At 41.8% G+C, this 15,530-nt stretch overlaps 1 protein-coding gene across 2 annotated transcripts in view; it reads left to right on the forward strand.

The window, feature by feature from the left end:
• Positions 1–3,855: 3,855 nt before the first annotated feature.
• Positions 3,856–15,530, forward strand: part of ORC2 (origin recognition complex subunit 2) — a 51,886-nt gene continuing 40,211 nt past the window's right edge. For both annotated transcript variants that reach the window (XR_005579611.2, XM_039470038.2), the window contains exons 1-4: positions 3,856–4,076; positions 7,902–7,949; positions 9,853–9,956; positions 10,461–10,604. Coding sequence is in view for 1 of the 2 variants with exons in the window: in XM_039470038.2 (XP_039325972.1) it covers positions 9,863–9,956; positions 10,461–10,604 (238 nt within the window). In the remaining variant the exon portion in view is untranslated. The remainder of the gene's footprint in view (positions 4,077–7,901; positions 7,950–9,852; positions 9,957–10,460; positions 10,605–15,530) is intronic.

The raw sequence follows: 15,530 nt of genomic DNA on the forward strand, positions 1-15,530 counted from the left end.
CCTCCCAGGTTCAAGCAATTCTCCTGCCTCAGCCTACTGAGGAGCAGGGATTACAGGCGTCTGCCACCATACAAACTAATTTTTTGTATTTTTAGTAGAGACAGGGTTTCACCATGTTGGCCAGGCTGGTCTTGAACTCCTGACCTCAGGTGATTGCCTCATCCTCCCAAAGTGTTTAACAGATATAAAACATCAAGAGTTTATTACAGTTTTGACTAAATTTTCTGCTGGGTTCTACATAGTATGTTTGCTCTGCTTTATTCTTTCTCTTTCAGAGCTGAGGCTTTATTCCAAAGTTTGGTAATGCTAAAATTGATCGGAAGCTCAGCATGCAGGGACAGGGCTTATCAGTATGTCAGTGTAGGTCTATATTGATAAGCCTGGCTTTTTCAATTGGGGCCTCCTATCTTTTCTGATTAGGTTGCCTGGAAAAAGTCTTTAAATTTAATGCCCAGAGCCAGGCGCAGTGTAATCCCAACCAACATGGTGAAACCCTGTCTCTACTAAAAATACAGAATTATCCAGGTGTGGTGGCTCACACCTGTAATCCCAGCACTTTGGGAGGATGCATAAAATGGTGCAATCTTGGCTCACTACAACCTCTACCTCCTGGGTTCAAGCGATTCTCCTGCCTCAGCCTCCCAAGTATCTGGGATTACAGGTGTGAGCCACCACACCTGGATAATTCTGTATTTTTAGTAGAGACAGGGTTTCATGTTGGTTGGGTTAGTCTCAAACTCCTGACCTCAAGTGATCCACCTGCCTTTGCATCCCAAATTGCTGGGATTACAGGCTTGAGCCATTGCACCTGGCCCATGCTGCTATTAACGCAGCGATTCCTGAGACTACCACCTGGAGTTCTGTGACAGAAATAGGCTGCTTACTGGCTTCCCCCTCTGCAGGCCTGGATTCCAGCTTACCAACTATCTCACCTGTTTTTCTGTTCTGTTAATTTTATGTTTATACTTTTTAAATGGTTATTTTAGTGGTATTTAAAAAATCTTCAATTCACCATGTTTCACAGATGACATTAGAGATCTTTTAAAGCCAGCCCCTAAATTTCAAACTATAACTCAATTAACTGCCTGTGTCTCTCTACCCCTTACAATATTAAGCTGCTGTTTCCTCCATTGGAACAGTCTAATGCCCTACACGTTTCCGTGAATACATGGGAAGTTGCAATTTTATGGTCCCCTGTGACTTCAACTTCCTGCTGCTCTAAATCCTGCATCTCCATTCTGAAGATACAGCTCTTTGTTGTTTTCTTTTTCTTTTTTTTTTTGTGATACAGCTCTTTGTTTTTATCTGCGTATCTAAACGCAAAACTCAGCTCCTTCCCTCTATTTTACACACATATACCACAAAAACTATATACAAACCCACCACTGAAACCAAGGCCTCTGTATCTGTAGAAGCCTTTTTTCAAGCTGTGGAAAGGAGAGGAATGAAGGGGAGTTTACTGACATCATAGAAATATAAAAAACAGCCAGGTGCAGTGGCTCACGCCTGTAATCCAAGCACTTTGTGAGGCCAAGGTGGGCAGATCACTTGAGCTCTGGAGTTGGAGACCAGCCAGGACAATATGGTGAAACCTCCTCTCTATAAAAAATGCAAAAATTGGCCAGCCATGATGGCCTGCACCTGCAGTCACAGCTACTCAGGAGGCTGAGGTGGGAGGTTTGCTTGAGAGCAGATAGTGGAGGCTGCAGTGAACCATGATGGTACCATTGCACTCCAGCCTGGGCAGCAGAGGGAGATGGCATCTCAAAAAAAAATTATATAAAATGCATAAATTGAACATATCTAATCAATATTCCTAGGTCTTCATATTTTTCTTCAAATTTCTTTTTCAAGAAATGGGGTCTCAATGTGTTGCCCAGGCTGGAATGCAGTGGCTATTCACAGGTGAGATCACTGCTCACTGCAGCCTGGTACTTTGGGACCCAAACAATCTTCCGTGTCTCAGCCTCCCAAGTAGCCGGGATTCCAGATGTGTGTGCTTGGCTAGATTGTCTTGTTTTCTTCACATTTTCAAACACTCTTCAAGCACATCATTGTTAACTGTTAAGCTATGTTCTCTTTAACTTCTGTCTCTAGTCACCCCCCCCAAATTATTTTTATTTACAACGCACAAAAAATACTGGCTTTCCCTTCTGTTTTCTCTTTTTTCTTTTTGTTTTTGTTTTTCTTTCTTTCTTTTTTGTTTTTCCCTTCCGTTTTCTTAACTCCAGCTAACCAAAATGGAATAATGAGGTATCAAGGCTATGATAATTTCTTTCTCAACTGGATTTCCTGAACAGCTTCCAAATCGTGTGACTCCATCTCTTCTCTCCCAATCCTTCCTCCTTTATCCAATGATCTTTCAGTACAAATCTGACCAGTGCCTTAAGGGCCAACTAGCCCTTCATAATAACAGACCCAACGCTTGGCATTTTACACAGTTGTTACACTGAACTGGACCTTCTACCTGGAAAATTTAACCCCTCTTGGCTTCTTTTAAATTTATTCGATGCTCGGGTTTCAGTTTAAACATCTTTTCCCCCAAGAAAACTGTTCCTGACTCCTTCTGGACTTTTTTTTTTTTTTTTTTTTTTTTGAGACAGCCTCACTCTGTCGCCAGGCGCCAGGCTGGAGTGCAGTGGCACAATCTTGGCTCACTGCAACCTCCTCCTCCTGGGTTCCAAGCAATTCTTCCGCCTCAGCCTCCCAAGTAGCTGGGACTACAGGCGCACGCCACCACGCCCAGCTAATTTTTTTATTTTTAGTAGAGGCGGGGTTTCACCATGTTGGCCAGGATGGTCTCGATCTCTTGACCTTGTGATCCGCCCGCCTTGGCCTCCCAAAGTGTCCTTCTGGACTTTTAATTAGATATTCCTACCATGTACTCCAGTGCACTTCCCATAATCATAGCATTTTTCTCACTATTGTCCCTTAAATATCTTCATATGCTTAGTAACTACAGTGAATGCAAAGATCTTAGTTGTCTCGCTTGACATTGTGTCCTTATTGTCTGCTTCGTTGAGTACTCTGTAGTTTTGTTTTAAGTGAATCCAAATTAAATAGTACTCTGTTCTTAATACTGCATGGATCCCATCCAGCTTGATTCATTTTCTTCCTCATTTTCTGTCTTGTCTTTTTTACATTTTAGATAACTGAAGTCAATCATTTTCTCTATTTACTGTTTTCCCAGCCTCTTCATCCCACTAGCAATCCGATCCCATCTCCATATTCAGTGCTTCTCTTAATGTCTCTTCTCCGACCTTACCCCAAACCCTGGAGATGTACAAGATCCTACCTCACTCGCCAAATGACGAAAATTTTTAAAAAAGAAACGCGAATCCATTTCCACTAACTTTTTCTTCAAAAGGTAACTGGCGAAAGCAAGGAACACCTCAGCCTCCGGAGTAGCTGGGATTACAGGCATGCGCCACCACGCCCGGTTAATACTGTATTTTTAGTAGAAACGAGGTTTCTCTGTGTTGGTCAGGCTGCTCTCAGACTCCCGACCTCAAGTGATCCGCCAGCCTCGGCCTCCCAAAGGGCTGGACTACAGGCGCGAACCACCGCGCCCAGCCTCAAAGAACATTTTTTAAAGATTGCTACAAGACAAACAGCAACCGCTCAGCAAGCTACTCCTCCGCAAACTTCCTTGTGTTCAAACAACACTTTTCCTCTCTTCCCCGGAAACGGAAAGAGGAAAGAAAAGATAAGTCCCACGACCCAGAGCCTAAGGATTCGTTTTCCTCAGGTTTTCTGATGGGCGGAGCCGAGCGCCCGGCGCCGACTGGCCGGCGGAGCCATCGCTCTTGGCCGACTCCTCTTCCTATTGGCTTTCCCGGGCGCCGCCCCCTGAACAGGGCGGGAGATTCGGTGTGCCTCACGCAGGCCTCCCATCCCCCAGCTGGCCTCTGGGGCTCCCCATCTCCGCCGTCGTTGGGCGGAATACCAGAAACTGGCCTCTCCCGTTGGGGCCGAAGATTCCTTTCCTGTGGCGGCGAATCAGTGAGGTATCAATCAGTGAGGTATCGTTCGGCCGGCGTGAGGCGGCTGGGCCGGCACCAGCCGGAAACCTGGCGGTGAGTAGCGGGGTGTCGGGGCAGCCTGCCTCCCTTTCCTGCTTAGCTCGCGGCTTGTGAGGTGCGTCCAGGTGCACCCAGCCCCACGTCGGAACTTGGCCCCCAGCGTCCCGGGTCGCGCATCTCAGGGCTTTCCCTCGGTACTCGGGGCAGGGTCTCTGCGCCTCGCTGCCCCCCGCAGGCTGCCCGCGGGCTCTAGAACCCCTTTCGGGTGGAGCGCAGCAACTGGCCCGAGGCTGGAGGCGCAGGCCAAAGTCCTTTAATATTTGGGGTGAGAGGCTCGCTCTGGGAGGACCCTTCGTTAGTCCGCCCAGCAGTTACAGACCTTTTGTGCAAGAGACGCCTGATGCTAACATACCTGGTTCCCAGCTTACCCACCCGTGGAAAGGGAGAACTGTGAAGATCTGTAACCCAAGTGTTAAAGTGCCCCGTGAGGTATGAAGAGGAAGAGGTGAAGAGATCACGTCCCAAAACCACTGTAGCTAGAACCTTTGATGTCATGCTAGCCTGGAGACACCAATGTGTCCTGCTAACTAACTGATCCGTCACCTTGGGAGTCATATTTGGTTGTAAAATGTTGATAAGCCAGACTCTTTCAGTAGAGCTTTTCGATTAAAAGGACGTTGAGGCCTTACTTTTCGTTTTACAATTGAAATCATAATAGAATCGTTACTCTTTCCCCCAGTTAAATTGGAATCTGAATAGCACAGCCCTGCACCGTTATGTAAGGGCACTGCACGTTAAACGGACATCATCACTTATTGAGCCGTTTTTCTGTTAGATGTTGAATGAGTTAGAGCTGTACGAGAGATGTACATGGTTAAGTTGAAGTTTAAAACTATCTCAGTGTGTACTGCAGTAGGGAGCTAAAAAAGAAAAAAAAAAGTAAAAATACCGATAATTGAGATCATTCAGTAGCCACTTTTATATGTCAGGTTATGATTTCATTTAATCGTCAGGACTTTGGACAAAGTCACACAGTTACAAACTATGGAGTGGAGATTGGAACTCAGTTTTCTCTGATATTAAAATTGATGCTTAACCACTAATCTATACAACCTTCTTTTAAAAGAATTAAGTTTTTTAAAATTACAGCAAATCCTTTATTTGCTTTCAAAGGAGAGTGTGTTGCTAACACTTACTTGGTGCTGCTGAATTGCCTTGAAGTTAACTCCTTGAAAGGGGTTGACCTATAAGCACCAAGGCAGTGCCTTGAATGGTCATAATGGTTACTGAATATTGCTTTTTATTGTATGATTGTTAGGTAGCTTTTGGTTTTTTCTTTTTTCCAGGAACTGTTGGAGAGGAAAGAAGGAAAAGTTTCTCATGAGGTCTTTGTAGACATTTTCTTCAATTTGGTGATCTTGTACTATTTAATAAGATGCCCCAAAATTAGAAAAGTTAATGTTTCTATAAATAGACTTGACTACAAACAAGACTGAGTTAGGCTGCCTCTGTCCAGGCAATTCTTAGGTAAAATACCACAGGGAAATTGCCTAGGACAATACTCAGTTGCCTAGAATATTTCCTTTTAAATTTGCCTAGAAATCTCATCCCCCATCCCCAAGAATTACTAAACTTTTTCCAGTGAGAATTATGTAATGACCTTTACTTGCTTTTTGTTTTGCCAGGAAACTCAAAGCCAAAAATTCATTGCATGATTTTGTTTTCTGCTTTTCTTTATATTTTTTTCTGATGCAGATTCCCTATTAGCATTTATAATTTGTCATTTCTTTTATTGCATTTGCTCATTGACACTGCTTCAAATCGTTTGTAGTACACAGTAGTGTATAATTAAGTAAAATCATGTAGATTATGCTGACTCTGGCCATGCTCTTTGAAGTATGCTTGATAGAACTAGTAATGTTTTACCTAATGAACTGGAAAGTTTGAAAAGCTATAGAATTCTTTGGACATTCTATAGTTATGAGGTATAGAATACCCTAACCCTAACTGACATATAGGGAAATAATTAGATCTATTATTAATAGTTTTCAGAAATCAAAACAAGCATTTAGTTTCTGGCACAGTGATTCACACCTGCAGTCCCAGTATTTGGGGAGGCTGAAGTGGGCAGATCGCTTGAGCTCAGGAGACCAGCCTAGGCAACATGGGGAAACCCCGTCTTTACAAAAAAATACGAGAATTAGCTGGGCTTGGCATTGCATGCCTGTTGTCCCACCTACTCAGGAGGCCAACGTGAGAGGTTGCAGTGAGCTCAGATCGCACCACTGCACTCCAGCCTGGGTAACAGAGCCAAACGACCCTGTCTCAAAACAAAACAAAACAAAAAAGCCAAAACAACAAAATAACACAAGCATTTAGGATAACATTTTTATTTGATGATAGAAGAGGTATGTGGTATAATAGAGTGGTCAAGAAGTTAGGAATCAGTCAGACCTGTATTTCAACCCCAGTAGCCTTTATAATTGTGTGTATGCCTTGGCATTAATAATTTAATGAGTTTTAATTGACTTTATAATTGTGTGTATTGGCATTAATAATTTAATGAGTTACTAATATTTAATGAGTTAACTTCAGTTTACTCATTTGTAAATTGGGTAAATAATGTATGTAAAGAGAGATGCAGAATACCTGTGTAAGAGTATCTGAGGATTTAGTGAGCTGGTGTACATAAATGTGCCTAATACAGTGCCTCACAAATGGCCCCTCAAAAACCTGTTTATTTTATGCAAATATTATGTAAATAGATTAAACTTTTTCCTCTAATATACCCAGAATCCCCATAATAGGAAGCAGTATCATGACTAGAAAAATGGCCCAGGAAGACATGTTTCACAAGCAATGATCATAAGTTATAGATGAAATATTTATTTATTTTTTATTTTAAAAATTTTTTTCTTCATATCACAGCAAAATCCAATTTTTTTTATTTTTTGTTTAAAAAAATTTTTTTGGCCTGGTGTGGTGGCTCACTCCAGTAATCCGAGCACTTTGGGAGGTAGAGGTGGGTAGATCACTTGAGCCCAGAGGTTTGAGAATAGCCTAGGCAGCATGGCAAAACCTCATTTCTACAAAAATTAACTGGGTATGGTGGCACATGCCTGCAGTCTCAGCTATGTGAGAGGTTGAGGTTGGCAGATCACCTGAGCCCAGGAGGTCGGAGCTGTGGTGAGCCAAGATTGTACCACTGTTCTAGGCAACAGACCCCAGACTTTGTCTCAAAAAAAGAAAAATAAAGTTAGAGACAGGGTTTCACTCTGTTGCCCAAGCTGGAGTGCAATGATGTGATCATAGCTCAATGTAATCTTGAACTCTGGGGAAGGAATCCTTCCACTTCAGCCCCCGAGTAGATCTAGGACTGTAGGAGCCTGCCACCATGCCCAGTTAATTTTATTTATTTATTTTTTTGGTAGAGACAGGATCTTACTATGTTGCCAGGCTGGTCTTCAACTCCTGGCCTCAAGGAATCCCCCTGCCTCAGCCTCCCAGAGCACTGGGATTATAGGTATGAGCCACTGCACCCAGCACAGTATTTATTACCTTTATACATGAAGTATGACTTTCATAGAGTTGTGCAGATTAAATGAGATTGCATATGGAGTACTCAAAACTATGTCTAGCACATTGTAAGTGCTCAAATTTTGTCCTCCTTTCTTCCCACTCCAGGTGTTTCTTAGTCTCTAGGACTTTCTGGCCAAATTTATATGGTGGTTTTGTCCTTTATACCGTTAGAACTGCTTTGGCTTTGTAAGGTCTACATTTATCTATTCATCACGCTTGTTAAAACTTGTGGACTTGTTTTTGCCCTACTGCTTTTATTTTTCTGTTAGCTGACCTTGACAGTTCTTTTTCCAATTGCAGGTGACTCTATCTGAATTTTCCAGCTGCAGAATGTGTAGACCTTAAAAGGTAAATGAAAACTGAAACAAGTCATTTAAATGTGTCGATTGTCAAAATAAAACTTGGTAACATTGAATTAGTTATCTCTTCCTGCAGATAATGAACTCGGAAGAGTGAAATGGCTGGTCATAGTGGCCCCTGCCTGTAATCCCAGCAGTTTGGGTGGCTGAGGTGGAAGGATTGCTTAATTCTAGGAGCTCAAAACCAGTCTGGGCAACCTAGTGAGACCCTGTCTCTGCAAAAAAAGAAAAGAAAACCTGCCAAGCATGGTGGCATGTGCCTATAGTTCCAGCTACTTTAGAGGCTGAGATGGGAGGATTGCTTGAGCCTGGGGGTTAAGGCCACACCAACACAGTGAGACCCTGTCTTAACAAAAAAAAAAAAAAGAAAAAAAAAAAAAAAAAGAAAGGAGAGACACAGTCAATAGTTTCTCCTGCCAAAAGAAAAGGTAAAAACAGGATTTGTAAGAAAGAGAGGAGAGAAAAAAATTCACCAAGAACGCTGAATCTTAGGTTACATTTCTTGGGTAAACTGATTAGCTGGTAGCAGTTAAATCATTAGTTATTTTCAGGCCAGTAGCATAATAAGTTCTGAAAGTACATTTTGTCAGACTAGCCAGAGTTGATCAGACTTTTGCTTGCTAAACTCTGATATTTGTTAACTAACTGTAAAGTGTTGGAAAGATTTGTGTTTACTATTTAGTTATCCAGATAACTAGAAAGCCATATTCATATTTGTAAAGTTGTTTGGTAAGTATTCCATAAAAGTAAAGGGAGGTGCTTGAGGATTTTTTTGATCCAGGCTTGGTACACCAATTAAGTGTAACAGACTCCTCAAAATTGATGGTAGTTTTCTAATGAACAGATAATAAGATCCACCAAACCATTATTCTTTGTTTGGTTACCACTTTTCTTTCTTTCTGTTCTTTCTTTTTTTTCAAACATGGAGTCTTACTCTGTCTCCTGGGCTGGAGTATAGTGGCACAGTCTTGGCTCACTACAACCTCGGCCTCCCGAGTTCAAGCAATTTTCCTGCCTTAGCCTCCTGAATAGCTGGGATTACAGGCGTCCACTGCTACATCCAGCTAAATTTTTTTTTGTATTTTTAGTAGAGACGGGGTTTCACCATGTTGGCCAGGATGGTCTCAAACTTCTGACCTTGTGATTTGTCTGTGTCAGCCTCACAAAGTACTGGGATTACAGGCATGAGCCACCATGCCCGTCCGATTGGCTACCACTTTTCTAAACACTTAGGTATTAACCACCCCATTTCTGTTAATGTGCTTGTCTAGATTGATTAGAGCTTTCCTTAAAACTTGAATTGTTTTTCTGAATATATTTCATTTTACTTTTTTCTGAGTATATTTTAGCTACCTTGATTGGATTTAGCTCTTCTCACCTCAGACATCTCTTTCCCTCCCCAGTTTTTTAGATAAAGAATTGAGTTACCTACAGTCAATATATATTAATACAGTAATGCATAATATGTTTTTCATACTTGAAAAGACTTTTGGCCAGGCATGGTACCTCTAGCCTATAATCCCAGCACTTTGGGAGGCTAAGGCGGGGAGATCACGAGATCAGGAGATCAAGACCGTCCTGGGCAACATGATGAAACCCCATCTCTACAAAAAATGCAAAAAATTAGCTAGCGTGGCAGCTTGCACCTGTAGTCCCAGCTACTTGGGAAGCTGAGGCTGAAGAATTGCTTGAACCTGGGAGGCAGAGGCTGTGGTGAGCCGAGATTGCACCATTGCATTCCAGCCTGGGCAACGGAGTGAGACTCTGTTTCAAATAAAAAAAAGGACTTTAAAAAATATTAGATAAAAGATGTGTATTCATTATGTGAATGTTTAATTTAGTGGTTGATATAATTCTTCATCACTTTTGAGTAACTTACTATTTTTGTTTAGGTTGGTAACAATGAGTAAACCAGAATTAAAGGAAGACAAGATGCTGGAGGTTCATTTTGTGGGAGATGATGATGTTCTTAACCACATTCTTGATAGAGAAGGAGGTACTAAGTGATTGTACAATTTGAAGAGATGTTTATTATAATGTTTATGGATTATTTCACTTTTAAGACTTTTAACATTTTATTTTGAAAATATAGCACAAAGTATTGATCTAGTTAGTAAAACTAAATAAAAATTGCTTTAATTTTTAGTTTAATTATTTCAAACTTTAATTGAAAATGTTAAATAAAGCCTAATCTAAAATGGAATGCTCAGTAGTCATAGTCAATGATAACTACCCATTGTAATTTAAAATATGTGGTTATTTTGACCCCTAAAAATATATACTTTCAACGTACGTACGTGTGTGTGTGTGTGTGTGTGTGTGTGTGTGTGTTTTAAACTATTTATATAAACTGTGGAAGAGTGGTCAGTTTTCATAAAAGAGAAAACTTTTTGCCCAGTTTTAATGACTATATAAATATTACTTTTTTTTTTCTTATTTAAATGTAATGTTTACAAAGAACTTATACCTGTCATCTCTAATTCTTTGGATGTTCTTATAGGAGCTAAATTAAAGAAGGAGCGAGCTCAGCTATTGGTCAACCCCAAAAAAATAATAAAGAAGCCAGAATGTGATTTGGAGGAAGATGACCAGGAGGTCTTAAAAGATCAGAACTATGTGGAAGTTATGGGAAGAGATGTTCAAGGTATTTAAGGGAATGAAATATACACTCATGTTTCTGCTAGTAGCAGAAATTGCTTTATAGGATACACAAAAGTAGTCTGATAGGTTAAACAGTGGGGTTCTATATTATAATATTTCTCATCTAAAAAGCATTTGCTTCAATTTCAGTTTTTCCACAGTTCTTTTTTATTAACAACCAGTCCTGCGAGTAGCTTTTAGTAACAGGGAATCTATAGACCAACACACTCTAAAGTTCTTTTCTTTTTTTTTTTAAATTTTTCCGGCATACATGTGCAGAATGCGTAGGTTTGTTACGTAGGTATACACATGCCATGGTGGTTTGCTGCACCTATCAATCCATCATCTAGGTTTTTTGTTTTTTTAATGACACAAATTTATTCTTTTACAGTTCTGGAGGTCAGGAGTCTAAAATCATGGTATGGCAGGGCTGATTGCTTCTGCAGGTTTCTCGGGGAGAATCCATTTCCTCCCTGTTTCTAACTTTTTTTTTCTTTTTGAGATAGAGTTTCACTCTTGTTGCCCAGGCTGGAGTGCAATGGCATGATCTTGGCTCACTGCAGCCTCTACCTCTTGGGTTCAAGTGATTCTCCTGCCTCAGCCTCCCAAGTAGCTGGGATTACAGGCACCCATGCCTAGATAATTTTTTGTTTTTTTTAGTTTTTTGAGACGGAGTTTCGCTCTTGTTACCCAGGCTGGAGTGCAATGGCGCGATCTCGGCTCACCGCAACCTCCGCCTCCTGGGTTCAGGCAATTCTCCTGCCTCAGCCTCCTGAGTAGCTGGGATTACAGGCACACGCCACCATGCCCAGCTGATTTTTTGTATTTTTAGTAGAGACGGGGTTTCACCATGTCGACCAGGATGGTCTCGAACTCTCGACCTCGTGATCCACCCACCTCGGCCTCCCAAAGTGCTGGGATTACAGGCTTGAGCCACCGCGCCCGGCCTAGATAATTTTTTAAATATTTTTAATAGAGATGGGGTTTTACCATGTTGGCAAGTCTGCTCTCAAACTCCTGACCTCAGGTGATCCACCCACCTTGGCCTCCCAAAGTGCTGGAATTACAGGCATGAGCCACCACATCCAGCAGTCATCTAGGTTTTAAGCCCCACATGCATTAGCTATCTGTCCTGAAGCTCTCCCACCCTCCACTACCCCCGCCCCCACAGGCTGTAGCATGTGTTGTTCTCCTCCCTGTGTCCATGTGATCTCCTTTTTCAACTCTCACTTATTAGTGAGAACATATGGTGTTTGGTTTTCTGTTCCTGTGTTAGTTTGCTGAGGATATTGGTTCCAGCTTCATCCATGTCCCTGCAAAGGACATGATCTCATTCCTTTTGATGTCTGCCTAGTATTTCTAGTTACTTTCAAGATATTATTTATTTATTTTAGAGACAGGGTCTTGCTCTGTCACCCATACTGGGGTACCATGGCACAATCGTAACTCACTGTAGCCTCCAACTTCTGGGTTCAAGAGATCCTCCCACCTCAGCCTCCTGAGTAGCTAGTAGTATCTTTTTAAAATAATTTTTTTAAGACAGAGTCTCCCTCTGTTACCCAGGCTGGAGTACAGTGGTGTGGTCTCATCTCACTGTAGCCTCTGCCTCCTGGGTTCAAGCGATTCTTCTACCTTAGCCTCCTGAGTAGTTGGGACTACAGGTGCACACCACCATGTCTGGCTAATTTTTGCTTTTTTTTTTGAAATGGAGTCTCACTCTGTCTCCCAGGTTGGAGTGCAGTAGTGCAATCTCAGCTCACTGCAGCTTCCACCTCCCAGGTTCAAGCGATTCTGCCGTCTCAGCCTCTTGAGTAGCTGGGATTAGAGGCGTCTGCCACCACACCCGGCTAATTTTTGTATTTTTAGTAGAGACAGAGTTTCACCACGTTGGTCAGGCTGGTCTCAAACTCCTGACCTTGTGATCCACGCGCCCTCGGCCTCCCAAAGTGCTGGCATTATAGGCATGAGCCACTGCACCTGGCCATTTTTGTATTTTTAGTAGTGACGGGGTTTCACCATCTTGGCCAAGCTGGTCTTGAACTCCTGACCTTGTGACCCACCCACCTCGGCCTCCCACAAGTTCTGGGATTACAGGCATGAGCCACCACGCCTGGCTCTGCTAGTACTATTTTTTTTTTTTTTTTTTTTTGAGACGGAGTTTTGCTCGTTACCCAGGCTGGAGTGCAGTGGCGTGATCTCGGCTCACTGCAACCTCCGCCTCCTGGGTTCAAGCAATTCTCCTGCCTCAGCCTCCTGAGTAGCTGGGATTACAGGCACGCACCACCATGCCCAGCTAATTGTTTGTATTTTTAGTAGAGACGGGGTTTCACCATGTTGACCAGGTTGTTCTCAATCTCTCGACCTTGTGATCCATCCACCTCGGCCTCCCAAAATGCTGGGATTACAGGCTTGAGCCACCGCGCCCGGCATAATTAAGGCTTTTTTTTTTTTTTTTTTGAGACGGAGTTTCGCTCTTGTTACCCAGGCTGGAGTGCAATGGCACGATCTCGGCTCACGGCAACCTCCGCCTCCCAGGTTCAGGCAATTCTCCTGCCTCAGCCTCCCGAGTAGCTGGGATTACAGGCACGTGCCACCATGCCCAGCTAATTTTTTGTATATTTAGTTGCTAGTACTATTTTTAAGATACGTATTTATTTATGGCCAGGCATGGTGGCTCACACCTGTAATTCCAGCACTTTGGGAGACTGAGGCAGGAGGATTGCTTGAGCCTGGGCAACATAGTAAAATCCCGTTTCTACAAAAAAAAAAAAAGTTTTTAATTAACTGGAAGCTGGATGTGGTGGTTCATGCGTGTAATCTCAGCACATTGGGAGAGCGAAGCAGATTGATCCCTTGAGTCCTGGAGTTTGGGATTAGCCTGATGTGGTGGCACACCCCTGTGGTCCCAGCCACCAGGGAGGCTGAGGTGGGAGGATCACTTAAGCCCGAGGCTGAGCATGAGGCTGAGGCAGCAGTGAACCATGATCATACCACTGCATACCAGCATGAGCCACAGAGTGAGACCCAGTCTCAAAAAATAAAATTAGCTGAGCATGGTGGCTTGTGCCTATAGTCCCAGTTACTTGGGAGGCTAAGGCAAAGGATTGTTTGAGCCCAGGAGGTTGAGGCTACAGTGAGCTGTGATTGAACCATTATACTCTAGCCTGGGTGACAAAGGAAGACCCTAGCTCAAAAAAAAAAAAAAAAAACAAAAAAAAAAACCAGATATTTATATTTTTAACTTATTTAAAATAGCTTTCTAAAGCAGGTTACTTTATTTTTGCCTTGATCTTTACAGAACTGGGAGGAGCATTTCAAGAAGTAGTGTTCTAGCTCAGGGATGCTGGTATTGTGTGTGTGATTTTAATTTTTACTTCTAAGCCAGATTCCTGCAAGATTGTTCTTAACTAAAACATTTTTTAGGCTTGAATTATATTTTAGTTAGGTTTTTCCTGTATACAAGTAACATAGATCTCCTCAACCTAGCTTAAAACAATGAAGACAAAGGAAATAAGTCAATATTGTTGGGCACTAGGAGAGTTGGAACTGGGACAATGTTAAAAACTGCGGAACTGTACTTTCATGAGTCTCTAGATCTCCCTGTGTCATCTCTGTGCATCTGTTCGGATTTCTCTATGCCACTTATTTTTTCATGTACAGATGTTTTATTCTCTCATACTTACAAATGTCCATCAAGTTCCCAGTGTTAAATGATTTGTTTTTCAGTTCTCCCATTCTAGATTCTCAAGAGTCGATTTCGCTCAATTCATTTTTTAAAGCTGGACATAGAAATAACATATAATTGGAATATCCACAGATAAACCACAGTTGAGCTATATGTGCCTATTACTTAATTCATTAACTATGTGGGTAGAGTCATATACTCCATGTATAGGGTTATACAGAAAATGACCACTGCTCCTTTAGTAGGTTTAGTGGGCTAGGTAGGGTCTCCTATGTGTCCACAGCTAGACAGTTGACATTTTTTGAGCATATTCTGAATAAAATTCGATTTTTTTGACTCCATATTATGCCAGGCCAAAGAAGAGAATCAAAACAGTATTCCAAAAAAAAAAAAAAAAAAAAAACTTTTATTGTCAAAATTGTTTCTTAAAAAAGTGGTATGTTTGTTGTAGAAATTCAGTGCTTCCAACCTTTCTCACATAACATCACTCACAGCAAATGATATTTAGAGGCACAATGGAATAAATAGAGGAGAATGCTGCAGACCAAGGACAAATACCCCAGGGCCCTAACCCTACCCCTACTACTGGCCTTGATTGTCATCCTCAAAGACCTGAGAGAATCAGTACTTAGCACAGATGAAACCCATACCTTTAATTAATTTATTTATTTATTCATTCGTTCATTCATTCCTCACACTGGTTGGGGAGCTTTGCCTTATTTTTTGGCATCATGCCTTATGTATTTTGACCTTTTAAAAATTATTGTCTCTTAAGTAGCCTTTTTAGACATTTTCTCTTTTTAGACATTTTCTCCTAATCGCTTTTTTCCACCCATAAAATTTCAATACTACATATATGCTGTATATCTCTTTATGTACTGTGACCCTTTGGCGGCCTCCTGAGTAGCTGCGACTACAGGTGCGCACCACAATGCCCACTAGTTTTTGTATATTTTTTAGAGGTGGGGTCTCACCATGTTGACCAGGCTGGTCTCAAACTTCTGGGCTCAAGTGACATGTCAGCCTTGGCCTACCAAACTGCTGAGATTACAGGTGTGAGCCACCATGCCCACCCTGCCTTTTTTTTTTTTAAGATAGCATATCCATAATGCATCAACTGGAATTTTCCAGTTTCATTTTCCAATTTCATTATCAGTAGACTGATAATGATACTGTTGATGCTATCTGAGTGTAGTAGGCTTTCATGTTTCTCAAATTTTCTTTTAAATCTTTTGCAATGTCTCA

This window comes from Saimiri boliviensis, chromosome 5 (genome assembly GCF_048565385.1).
Source record: "Saimiri boliviensis isolate mSaiBol1 chromosome 5, mSaiBol1.pri, whole genome shotgun sequence".
NCBI classification, from domain to species: Eukaryota; Metazoa; Chordata; class Mammalia; order Primates; family Cebidae; genus Saimiri; species Saimiri boliviensis.